The following is a 12,908-nucleotide window of genomic DNA, read 5'->3' as shown; positions in this document are numbered from 1 at the left end:
ATGATGAAGACCAAAAGAAAAGGGCGGCACAGGCCCCACCAATCCAAGTGGGAAAATGGAACCATGTGCGCTCATATGGTGGTTGGCTATTTCAGCCCCACATCACTCACTTTTCCATCCCCAAAACCCCAAACCGAAAATGAAAGCGGAACCTGTAATCCAATAAGAATTATAATTATATACTCCTTTTCACTTGCAATGTTTATCTCTTTTCATTTTTAAACAGATTAATTAGATTTTTCCATTAGTAATGTCTTTTTTCTAAAAAAAAAATAAATTATAATATAAATATCTAATTCTTTTTTATATAAAAAATAAAATAATCATAAAATTAAATTATTTACAATAATTTAAGATAATTGAATAAAGAAAATAGGTAAGAGAAAGTATATGAATGGTTGATTCCCAAGTCTCCTTCCTCTTTACACCTCCCATTTCCAATCCCTTCTCTTTCTCTTTCTTTCCCTCTTTTTCTTCATTCTCCTCACACGTTTTTGTTCTTGAAATTTCCCCTAGCCACATCTCTGTCTTTCTTGTTGTCTGGTTGGTCTATATAGATACTGTGTCAGAGAAGTCCGAACTAAAATTCTGCTTTTGTCCTTGTGAGTTCTGGGCAACCAGGCCCCTCTATTGTCAGAAAACAAAATCTCTCTTCCCACACCAAACTCATATTTGTCCCTCTGATCCATCCAAAAAAGGCAAAGCCCACGACAGTTAGTTATAACTCTTATCCATCTTCATATCCCACAAAAAATAACCCTAGTTTACTTTCATCTCATCCCCCATGAGCCCTCATCACCTGAACCCTAGTTCTCTAAAATCCAGGTTCACCACCAGGTTCCTTCGGGCTCTGACCAACATAAATGCTCAAAATCCTATCTCATCATCTTCTCCCAGAGAGATCCTCCAACGTTACCGAAGAATTAAGGTCGCAGCTGACAAGTCCATGGCTTACTCGGTTAGGTCAAGGAGAACTTGGAGTAGGGCAATGCGTTGGAAGCTTCGAAGCCGTTCTTGGCGTCAAGCTTCTTCAGTCAGAAGACTGAAGATTACTACTACCTGTCATCAAGCCATCATGAAGAAAACAGCTCATGAAAGAGAAAGCAAGACCACAACTGGGGAAGAGGTTGGCTTTGGTGTCCAAACAGATGGGCTAAGAGAGCTTGTTCCAGGAGGTGAAGCCATGGATATATGCAACTTATTGGATGAGACTGCACATTACATAAAGTGCCTTACCACCCAGGTACAGGTGATGAGAAAAATTGTCGATTTCTACTCTCCCTGAGTAATTGATATATATATATATATGTTATTCTTATTATATCAATATATATATATATATATAGAATAAAAATATATAATATAAATTCGTGGAACATATTTGTTAAAAAGGAAAAATGGTTTATACAGAGATGATTGTCTAAGATGGTAAGTATTTTATTTTCTGTAGAGAGAGCAGATAGCCAGCTGAAATAGTTTTAAACAGAAAGTGAGTACTAAGTGAAGACACACGCACAATCTCTGTGAGATATTGAGACATATTTTTTATCTTTTTATAAACTGTTTGTATAGTTATTGGTTTCTTTTCCTATGCCTCTATTTTTACATATATACTTTGAGTCATTGGCTGTTAAAGATCTAGTCTCCATCGATCCTTTTGTATTCTCACTTTTCCTCTTTTTCTTGTTTTTGGGTTCTAAGTGTTTCTTTTTCGGCTTGATTCATTTCTTCCTGATGGGTGCCTGGTTGATCAATTGTCGTCTTCAACCTTCGATATGTCTCTCGACTTAGAATATATATATATATATATATTATTGTTCATGAAGAGAAAAATGAAGTAGATTTTCATCAAAGTTTGGCAGGAGAATACATCCAGATAGCTATTAAGGTGAGACACATGTAATTTCATTGTATCTTATAACAAATATCAACCACACAAAATTAACAAAGCCAAACCTTAAAGAAAGAAACTCAAAAGTAGAGTGTTCTTAATTTCTTTCAATAATGCCAAAATAAACAACAAAAGCATCTATATTAGTAGAGGTATATGGGTCCAAGAAACGGATGATTATGTTCCTTTATAATTATTTTTATTTTGTTGGGTTTCAAGAAAAACATGACCCAGTGTAAATGTGCCTTCAGTTTCTTCAACTTTTTGAATTTGTTTTTAGGGTTGTCATCCAATTTGGTTCAAAAGTGCCTATGGAATGATTCCTTTATCCTCACGTGCTTCCTTTGGATTCTTAATTAGATTTGCGTTTCCTTGTGAAGTTTTCCCTGTCAAGAAAAGACTTAGATATATGTTCAGGGCCAGACAGAAAGAATAGTATACTATATCTGAATGAGAGCCGAGAAAACAAAATTTCCTTATCTCTGATATGATAGGAATACAAAGGAAAAAGCCACAAGCTATTACACTTTTTTTAGTTACAAGGAAAATAGTAATAATATCTTAAAGCAGGAAGTAATGTGCGTGTCTAGCCCTATGCCAAATTTAATCCTATTTGGACTTTAAACAGCACTAAAGAAACAAAACAAAGACATTAACATGGGACAGACAATCTTTTTAAAGTCTTTAACACGCTTCTGCTCGTGCTAAACACAATGATTTACATCCTCCATTGCTTTTGGATACTTGTACGTACGTACGTACCCTATCAATTGCAAAAGCATACGTTTTTTTTCTCCATTAATTTTCCCTTGTCTTCTTTTATTACTTAATTTCTCACCAATTAATTATCTTACATGAATCCAAGATTTCTCCCTCATTTTGTTGCTTTGACATCCTCTCCTTTAGTCAGCCTAGCTAAGCCATTTGGTCAAGAATTTTTCAGGACAATAGAATACTAAGCCGCATCACTCATTTCATTATTCTAAAACAGGCTCAGTTCCAACTTTATTGCATCTCAGTATATTGCAGTTGGTCAGGATCAACATTTTCCAACAACTCTTCTTCTTCTTCTTCTTCTTCTTTTCTGATGAAGTATATACCACCACAAAAGAAGCTTTCGAGTCCAAATCCTCCATTTGTTTTGAGGTCGTGTATGATATATAGACTATAGGATTTGCTAGGTTTCAAACCGAAATTTAGTGTAAGCAAAAAATGTTACAGCTAGCTCCAATTGATCAGTGGCTAGCAAGACGTAAAAGTAGCTCTTAATTAGTATCTATATATTGCTTTAAAGAACTTAAAGGTTGTATATGTTTTTTTAACTGAAAGTCTCCTGTTGTCCAAGGAGGAGTGTTGATGTTTCTGTGCGGAAATTAAAGGGGAATGCATAAGAACTTTAAGATCACTATTCTAACACCATCTGTAAAATGTAAAAGATATTCCACTCGTGAGTTTATATTAATTATTGGCAGAATTTAAGAGTCTATTGTCATATGTAAAATTGATGAATTTTGCAAATAAAAGCTAAATTCAAAGTCAAAGTGATAGGTTGATGATCTTGTGAAATAGATCATTATATATATATATATATATTTGAAAAGCAAGTATTTCATATATTAATAAGACATCGTGGAGTATAGCACTAATACAAGTCTTTAGCCATTTCCATTGGCAGGAGACTTGTTTTAGCCTAATTAACTTCCATGATCCTTCCCAATTAGATCATAAGTCTCTTACATTATTTTAAGTAGTCGATTAATCTTAACAATTTTCAATGTTTTGTTTAAGTAATATTATGCCAAACTAACACTTGCATCTAACCTATTCACTATATAATCTCTTGTTGAGGAAATATCTTGTTAGAAAGTAATTCACCCAAAATCCCTTAGCAAACGAGCTTAAATTTTTTCTTTAATAATAAAAAAGGTTGAAATTATAGCTAGACTACAACATTTATTAACTTCTTTAATTTAGAGTATAAATGTCATTGCATACTGCCCCACAGATACCACCTATATTTCCAGGCAGCTAACTGTCAAGAGCATCACTTCACTGCATTAAGAGAAAGGTATAAGACAATAAGTAATGGTTTCTTTTTGAGAACCCACAACCCTATTGATTATACGCTTAGGTATCTCAATGTTACAAATACAAGTAAATTAAAAGTATTGATACCTTACCTAACTTTGATACCTTGCTGAAGACGCATCGAACCCAAAACTAATTAGCATTAATTGAATTATTGAATTGCTTTAGGATTACTATAAGATTTAGACAAGTAGCCCATCATTCATGAGTGGGATTTCCCTTAATTAACACTGAAAAATTTGATGTGGCAACAGCATATTCGAAAAACCAATTAATTTAATTTATTGGAAGGAAAGGGTCTGTTAGGTGTGAAATTTAATTAAATTAAGAATATTTTTTTCTTTAAAAAAGTGTTACTTATTGTACATTCAAAATTGTGTGTGTGATTATGAAAAAGATAAGATAAAATAAAATAAAATAAAAAGTTAATTTGATTGGATTGAATTCAAGTAGTAATTTTTTTGAGTAAATTATTTTTTTTATCATTTATCTTTTTGAGATTTTCTATTTTGACCTTTCAATTTTAAAAAGTAATAATTTGATACTAACAATTATAAATGTTGTTATTTTATATCACTCGAGCGTTAAAAGGTAACAAATCTTTTACTTGATGTGAAACATTTTACTTCAGTCATACCTTAATCAAGTAATATATTTATGTTACTTTATTTTATCACATGATCATATATATCTTGTGATAATAAAAAATTATAAAACAATAATTTAAAAAAATTAAAATTTTTTATTACTACGTGATAGAGCAATTGACGTGGATATGGCACCTAGTTAAGGTATGATGATGTGGAATGTCATTTGAAGGACCTTTTTATCTTTTAACAACTAAATGACTAAAAGAATAGTACTTATAAATATTGATTATGAAAACAAAAAATTAAAATATCAACTCTTATTGTTTTTTTCAAACAAGGCAATAGAGTCCAATTAGATTTAAAAGTTTAACTATGTTGGACTTAACTCAAGTTATATGGGTGAGAGAGGTGTAATTGGTTAGAAATCCTAAACTCAATTCTTTGTTTTCTCCTCTGGGGTCATAATATATGTACTTGAACATTTTTTTTTTTTGTTTTTTACAACATATGAATCGATTTACTAATATACTAATTGTGCTGAGTTTTCTTTAATTACCACTGTTTGGAAAAACCAAATATATATTACAAAAAAACTGTTTGGGAAAATATTGAAATAAACATACTATTATAAATTCCTGTCTTCTTCAAGGTGTCAGAAAAATCCTGTTAGGCATTTATCCTTTTTTTTTTTTTTAATTTTGGGTACAAGTATATTTTCTAGTCTATTCGAGAGTGATGTGTTGGTCTTTTTATTTGGTCGAATAGTGAACTATTCTTGGTAGAAATTAAAGTATGTATGATGTTGTATCACAGTAATTGATGTGGGTTTTAATATCACAAAAGACCCAACCTAGAAATTTATAAAACTATTTAGAGATCGTGAGGTTCTGTACAAGTTTTATACTATAGTTTTTATTATTATTATCATTGATGATGGCCTTGAACCAAATATATCTATCGATAAGCTTAAACAGTCATAAATTTGATCCCAGAACAAGATCAAGCAGTGGCAATTATATATTTTTGAATTTAAACTATAACAAAAGCAATGCGAGATCATTTGCAGCTAACTCAAGCAATGACATGTATAAAACATGGGAAAAAAAGCTTTGTAATGATCCAAGGAACAAGCAAATTAATTATATACTTCGCGAATTGCGAGAATGCATTCCAGGGACTTACCGGACCAGAGATGGCCAAGTTTCCTAGCGCTAAGGGTTTAGTTTTCTGGTCTGATGGTTTCCCTTCTCTGCTGGAAGCAACAATTTTTAGCCTGAGATGAATGCTGATGAAGAACGAGCAAAAATACCCCGAGGCAGGTTGCAGTGATGATATAAACAGTAATAAGATGAATGAAGAGGATGCATGGCCGGCAGGATGTAAACAGGTGGTTACGGTAATTAAAGAGAAGGATAGCTCTCCGAAGAGAAAATGGGTGAGGGTGGCCTTGTTTTTCCAAACACAGATCAATGTTGGCATCAAGAACGAAGATTTCAACAGCTTAACAATCATGTCCATGCAAATAGGAAAAAGTCCAGCTCAAGGTGTAGAAAAAGGGGCATGTCAATGACTAATCAACTCCTCTTTTTAGATGGAAAATATACTCGAAAGTTGAAACAGCATTTTTGTAGCCCATAATTGCGCTACGAAATTGGGATCCTATTCCAGGGTCCACCACAGTCTCCCTGACTCTGGATTCTGATTTGCTTTCCCAGTCTAAACTCGTCATTCCAATTGTGGGGTATCGATCAGTTTAAGCCTCTAACGTTTCAACCATGGGAATATTGGAGATTGGCTTTTTATGAGCTTTCATAAACCCCGACAATATAACGCGGTTGTATTAATTACTGCAGCGCCCTTTATCAGAAAAGTTCTTTTCAAAGCTCAAACCCTCACAGTTCTCCCATCTATTACCATGAGTTGAACCCACATTAAAATGTAAGATTGTATCGTCACAGTGACCAAATGACCCCATTCAGATAAATTACATTAACTGGCTCTGAGCTGTCGGTAACTTTAGTCCTCCGACTTCTTGACATTTTCCCATGAACGAAAATGTATTAGCTAGTCATTGGGGAAACAGGACATAGCAACTCAACTTTGTTTATAACTCTCTATTAACACAAATCTGCTATTGGGAAGCAAAAAAGTGAATAAAGCAAGCCCTGTGGCAAACCCATCTCAATCTCAACCAACTGTGGGCTTGAAATACCCATCCATTAAACGCACTTACCAGTAACACTAATGCTTTCTGGACCTTGCGACTTTAGCTAAGGCGAATGAAACACTATGACCTGCCCCTAGAAAAAGCAAATGCTTGGGGTTACACTCAGAGAGAGCGAGAGAATGCACATCCAGATTGATTCGCTATATTTTGTGATTTATACACCTCATCTATTCTATACATACGTTAGCAACTTTCAGGTGAAGATGGAAAAAGTGCTTTTCTAACTATGGTAACTCCTAGGGTCATTTTTCCGCTTTCTATGTTTGCCTCCTATATGACTGTACAACTTATTGAGTTTGACAGCTTATGCTGGACCACCACTGCTGTTCCATTGAGGAAAGGATCATGTTCATATAAGGATCAGTTAAAACATGACCATCCCTGTGCAATTAATAGCTTGATCCAGTCCTTGAAGATGTTCCCAGGTGTTGCTTCATTATGCCTGGACAGCAGAGCCAGTTTGTGGAACGCGTAGAGATGGTAGGTCTCTAATACGGAAACCATTGCCCCAGAAAGAGGCAAGAGAAAGACCCATAATAGCCATGGCAACGACAGAGCATGCTGGTGGAACTGCTTGACTACCCCCAAGGAACTGGGTCGCAAGAAGCCCTGCCAAGGTGGAGCTTTGCATTCCTGTGCATAATGAAACTGTCCTGCAAACTTCTTCTCTTTGCCTGCACATTGACCACATGACATTAGATGGTCTAAATGAAAAAAATCAGCAAGTAAAAACAGATTTGAAAAATATTAGTCAAATAGTTCTGTGTATAATGTAATCTGCAGATGAAAATTCTTTTGCAAACAGATGAAAGCTTGTTCTCCATTTCAAGCATTCACACATAGATGTACTTATAAGGGGAAGAATCTTTGTCTGTGCTCCAGCTAAGAAGAGATTAGAAATTTTCAATAAAACGATTTCTCTGGAGTTAAAGAAACAACAAATGCTTTATATTGCAATGAGATTCAGTGGACAAACAATAAGGGGAAGCTGCAAGAAAACCAGGGGACCATTGAGGAATCAGGATGGCAACTTCTCTGCCAGATTGGCAGGCATTTCTTTTTCAGGCCAATACTTGGAGATTGAAAGAAAACTTGGAAAGGCATGAAGCAGAGAGAAATAAGGAAAAGACTCCAGGGCTATCCAAGAAAAGTAGTATTTACCATGGTCCAATCTTTATATTGCCCTATCTACCAAATGTTCTAAAAAATTGATTTGAACCACATTGGTTGATCAGAGTCGATCCTCCACTAGAAGTTTTTCTAAATGTGTGAAATTCAATGAATTTCATATGCTTCGGAAAACTCAGTAAATTTTAACTGTTATGAGGAAACAGATATCGTAAGTGAATAATCAGACAAAGAAAATATTGTGGTCACAGCTCACATTTTGGTTTTAAAGGCAACAAATGTTATCCTAATACTCTTTGGTTTCAGTCTAAACTTTATGAGCAGGGTGTAATGGGATCACAACCACAAGGATGGATAGCCTACAGAATCTTAATGGCTCAAGCTGCCGCTTCCTGATATTCTCCCAAACCTAAGAAATAAATAAGAAAAAGAGATACCTTAAGACCTGCAACTGTTATGTTCTCATTCTGTATCTAAGAAAATGGCAACCTGTCATTCCCCGTACAAATGCTTGATTGAGCAAAAGAAAATGGAACAGGTTATTCAGCACAAGTAAAAACAACATCACTATCCTTAACAGAGCTCCCTTCATAAGTTAATGTCTATGAATGCAGACACCATGAAAGTATCAAACCTCCATACCAGGCCAATATAAAGATCTATTCACACAGAACTATCCCTCTATTCTTCTGTCAAGCGGACCAGGTGACATGGATGCTAAAAGCCTAAAACCAAGTAGGACTTTTTCCAAAGTAGATCAGATGTAACACACAAGTTTCAAATTACCTGAAAGCAGGAATTTTTGAGATCCAATATCCCACAATGAATGCCGCAGTATGAAATGCCAAAACAGGAAGAACCAACTGAATACCCTCTTTTGATAGAATTTGACTCCTATTCAATGCAAGAGGGCTACCGATGCACATGGCAGTACAGATCATAGCAACAAAAGGCATCACAGGTCGAAGGATAGTGACAACTGGTTTTGCATAAGTATTGAGCACGAGCCCAACAGTGACAGGAACAAAAACAACCTAACAAGAAAAACCATGAAAACATTTTACATTTCACCAAGAAACAACAATGCTCACTTAAGAATATATATCTGTTCAAGCACTTCATTACCTGTAAAATTGACTTTGACATAGCAACAGCATCAACTGGAACAACAGACCCGATGAGAAGGCCAGTCAAAAGAGGTGTGACAAGCACTGACGCAATGGTGGTAAAGCTAGTGAGAAGAATACTCACAGCCACATCTCCTTTGCTCAAAAAGCTAGCATAGCTAGATAGCTGAGCCCCTGCGACACAAGAAGTGAGGACAAATCCGGAATAGAATAACGGAGACATGCCAAATGCCTTCGCAATTAAAACCCCAAGAGCCGGTTTGAGCATATACTGAGCGAAAAATCCAACAGATAGGGGTAAAGGTCTGCAGTGAAACAAAATCATAAAAACTTGAGGAGCACCTTCCAATTGAACAAAATAAAATAACATAATTAGCGCAAAAGTTACTGCACATGATAGACAAAAAAGTGAGATATTTTTACCTCTTGACTGCAAGTGCAAAATCATCAAAGGAAAGTCTAATTCCAATTGACAACATAATCCCACCAAGAGCAGGAGCATACAATTCCTTAGATACCCTGCAGGAGATATTTATGTTCAGCAATTGTTTTTCTTCCTTAAACAAATACAAACGTATATATAATAATTAATTTACGGAAAACAAGACCATTGTTCATACAAAGACAGAGCAAATATAACAATGTTTGAAACATTATTATGCTAAGAACTGGACTCTCTTGATCTTTAAATTAAACATGTACAAGCAGTCCCAATTTCATTCGTTACATCCAGATTGTGAAACAAAGAATTGGCATTTCTGGTTCGAGAGAGAAAAAAAATACATAGAATTTGAAAAGAAAAAAAAGGAAAGCTATTAAAACTACTAAAACCAGAGAGATTGAAGAAAATATATATATAAAAAAAAACACCCTTAAACTAAAAGCTAAACAAGTCAAAAGAGTCAACATTTAAAACTCGCAAAAATCCAGAACTTTCAATAAATAACCACCTTCATATATAAATCAAGAAATACAGATTTCTCACAGTACTAACAATTAAAATAATAAGTTTTCGAGTATTTATAAAGTAGTTTTCCGCAAGGACTAAATTTCCAAAATAAAAAATCCAATCATGGGATCAAACAAATACTATTAAACGAAAACAGAGCAAGAAGGAAAAAATGAAATTTCCACCAAAAACGAAAACCCAAGTTAAAGAATAGAATTAATCAAAAACGGATTAGAAAGACAAAAATAAAAGGAATAAAAAAAAGGAAGTACCAGGTGAAAGTGGCAGGTTGAACAAGCGCAGCAACAGCAGTGACAGCAACAACAAAAGGGAGCATTGCTGACAAAACCTGCGAAACATCACCCTTCGTTGCTACCTGCGTGGCCCCACCATCGGTGTTATTCCCGAACGAAAGCCTCTGTGACCCAACACTCCGCACATATGGGGTCGTGGAGCAAGCAAACACAAACAACCCTCCTCCTTTATTTTTGGTAACATTAAAATAACCCGTCATCCCACGTAGCTTCTTCAATCCATTATTCGAATAACAACAAGGAAACGACGTCGCTGGTTTGGAACAGATTGAGACCTGCTTCCGTTTTGAAGTGAAGGCGGTGATGGTGGGGGCTGCGAGAGAAGGAAAGGGTGTAATTGAGGTCATTTTAAAAATAATTCAATAGAAGATTGTGGTTGTTTGAAAGTTTTGGCCGGCGCCGGAAAGAGGTGGTGTCCGGCCGGAGAGGTTTAGTAACGATGCGGGTGGTGGAACGGAAATGAGAGGAGGCAAAGGGAGATAAAGTGGTGGATTGATTTATATAGGTGTTGCTTAGGGAAGTGTTTGAGTGGTTGACAGGACAGTTTTAGCTGGTATTCGTTATTTTCATCTGTTTGGAAATGGACGGTGATGATGAGGTGAAACCGGGTAAGTCAAAGTCATTTTAAGGGTATTTGCAGGGGAGGCATTTGTTTGTTACATATTTAGTTTTCATATGTAGCTTTTCGTTTTCTTATTTTCTTTAGTATACATCTTACATAGTTATCAATAACTATATCGCATTTCATTAGATATTAAAAATGAATCGTTATATGATATAGTTTATATATTTTGTATAAATTTAATTTTAATTAATTATTAAAATTTTATTTATTTATTTATTTATTTAAGTTGAAACGTAAAAAACTATTTTTTATAAGTTTCAATCTTGATTTAGATTTTAAATAAAAAAACATATTCCTTTTTTAGTTTTAATGTGATTAAGTATTTTTAATTTTTAATTAATAAATTAATATGAAATTATATATTTTATAATATTTAAAAATATATATTATTAAGGAATATATTAAAAGTTTAAATTTAAAAATAATATTTTTTTAATTTATATCTTATAATCTTTAATGTTATTAAAAAATAATATTTTTTAAATTTTGTAATTTTATATATGTAAATTTTTTTAATTAAAAGAAAGAATCCAAATCTTACTCTTTAAATAAAAAATTATACATCGATCAATAAACTAAATATTCAAATACAAATTTTTCACATTGTTTATAATTAATTTTAAAAATAATACTCGATACTCAATATCAAAAAATAATATTTCAATACATGATATGTAACTCGATTTAACAACTTTAAGCAATGAAAATCCAATAGAAATTCATGAAAAGGACACAAGTGAATGAATCACAAAAGCATAGAGAAACAATCAAGATTATGCTTGAATTCGAGGGCATAAAAGATTGAAAGAAGAGCCATTATAGTACATTAGGAAAGCTGTGGAATGTAATAAGAGAAAATATGAGAATCCGGTAGACACATGTCTGAGAGGTGTTGGATTGGATTTCGGGAAATTTCGGGAGGTGTTGAGCTGATCAAGGCAGTGCATGCCCATGCATGCCAACCAACATGACATCACTAAGCCGCGTGTTTTACTATGTTTTTTGTTTGCTTGTACAAATTAAAATCCTCTAATTCCCCCTTACACGCTCTTGGTCCTTAGCAAATGAATTACTTCGGAATTTTTTTTCCTACAAATTTTTACTTTTGGAAGCAGGAAAAGGAAATGCTTTCACTAAAAGGGTAATTATTTTTATTATTGTAAAAAGAAAGACAGCAGCATATGCGGAGCATGTTTATCTGACAGAGACAAAGCACAGCATTAAATATTAATTATATAAAAAATTAAGTATGCGCATAAAATACTTTAGAAAATAAAAATAAAAATGTGGTATGCATTTGTTAGCAGAAAAGGTGGAGTGATACCAGATGTTTTTTTGCGACAAATCATGTGATATATTACATGTTCCCACAACGGCGAACCGGTTTATTAGATAATCAACAGCATAAAGAAAATTTATAAAAAATGGGGATACTGAGCCTATATATATATATATGAGATTAATTAATATATTAGTATTAAATTAATTTAATACTTTTAAAAGTTTTTAAATTATTTTTAAAAATTTAAATTAATTTTTTATTTTTTATTTTATTTTGAATTATATAAATTTTTATGACTGATTGTTAATTAATTATTATTAATCAAAACTATCACTCGTCATTTTCCATACTCACGTGACATTGTCGTTAAGGATGAAAATATCATGTAGACATATCATTATATTATATTAAAATAACTCATCACTATCTACTATGATATGATATGTTGACAAATCAACATCATATGCTATAAAATAACAAGTGATATTTTAGTTAACGACAGTTAATTAATTGTTAATCATAAAAGTCTATTTAACTCAAAATATAAATATAAGAGTTTGGTTGAAGATAATAAAAAAAAGAGATTAGTTTAATTTTATTGAATGAGTTTTTTAAGTATTATGCTTATTGAATTTTATTATTGTGCTTCAATTTGGTTGAATTTTACTGATTTCTAAATACAATATC

General features: G+C 33.4%; 2 protein-coding genes across 2 annotated transcripts; one reads left to right on the top strand and one right to left on the bottom strand.

Annotated features, from left to right (window-relative positions):
- Positions 1-417: 417 nt before the first annotated feature.
- On the top strand, positions 418-1,635 carry IBH1 (ILI1 binding bHLH 1). Its single transcript, XM_018118973.2, has one exon. It carries the CDS (start codon positions 785-787, stop codon positions 1,283-1,285), a length of 501 nt encoding a protein of 166 aa, XP_017974462.1. The 5' UTR covers positions 418-784; the 3' UTR covers positions 1,286-1,635.
- A 5,121-nt stretch (positions 1,636-6,756) lies between these two features.
- Positions 6,757-10,815, bottom strand: LOC18612629 (Sodium Bile acid symporter family). The gene is made up of 5 exons (XM_007049529.3): positions 10,273-10,815; positions 9,475-9,570; positions 9,050-9,356; positions 8,711-8,958; positions 6,757-7,470 (listed from the first exon to the last, which is right to left on the bottom strand). Exons 1-5 carry the CDS (start codon positions 10,659-10,661, stop codon positions 7,233-7,235), a joined length of 1,278 nt encoding a protein of 425 aa, XP_007049591.3. The 5' UTR covers positions 10,662-10,815; the 3' UTR covers positions 6,757-7,232.
- Between the last annotated feature and the right edge of the window lie 2,093 nt (positions 10,816-12,908).

This window comes from Theobroma cacao, chromosome 1 (genome assembly GCF_053813885.1).
Source record: "Theobroma cacao isolate CCN51 chromosome 1, ASM5381388v1, whole genome shotgun sequence".
In the NCBI taxonomy this organism is placed as follows: Eukaryota; Viridiplantae; Streptophyta; class Magnoliopsida; order Malvales; family Malvaceae; genus Theobroma; species Theobroma cacao.
This window is presented reverse-complemented; position numbering and strand designations above follow the sequence as displayed.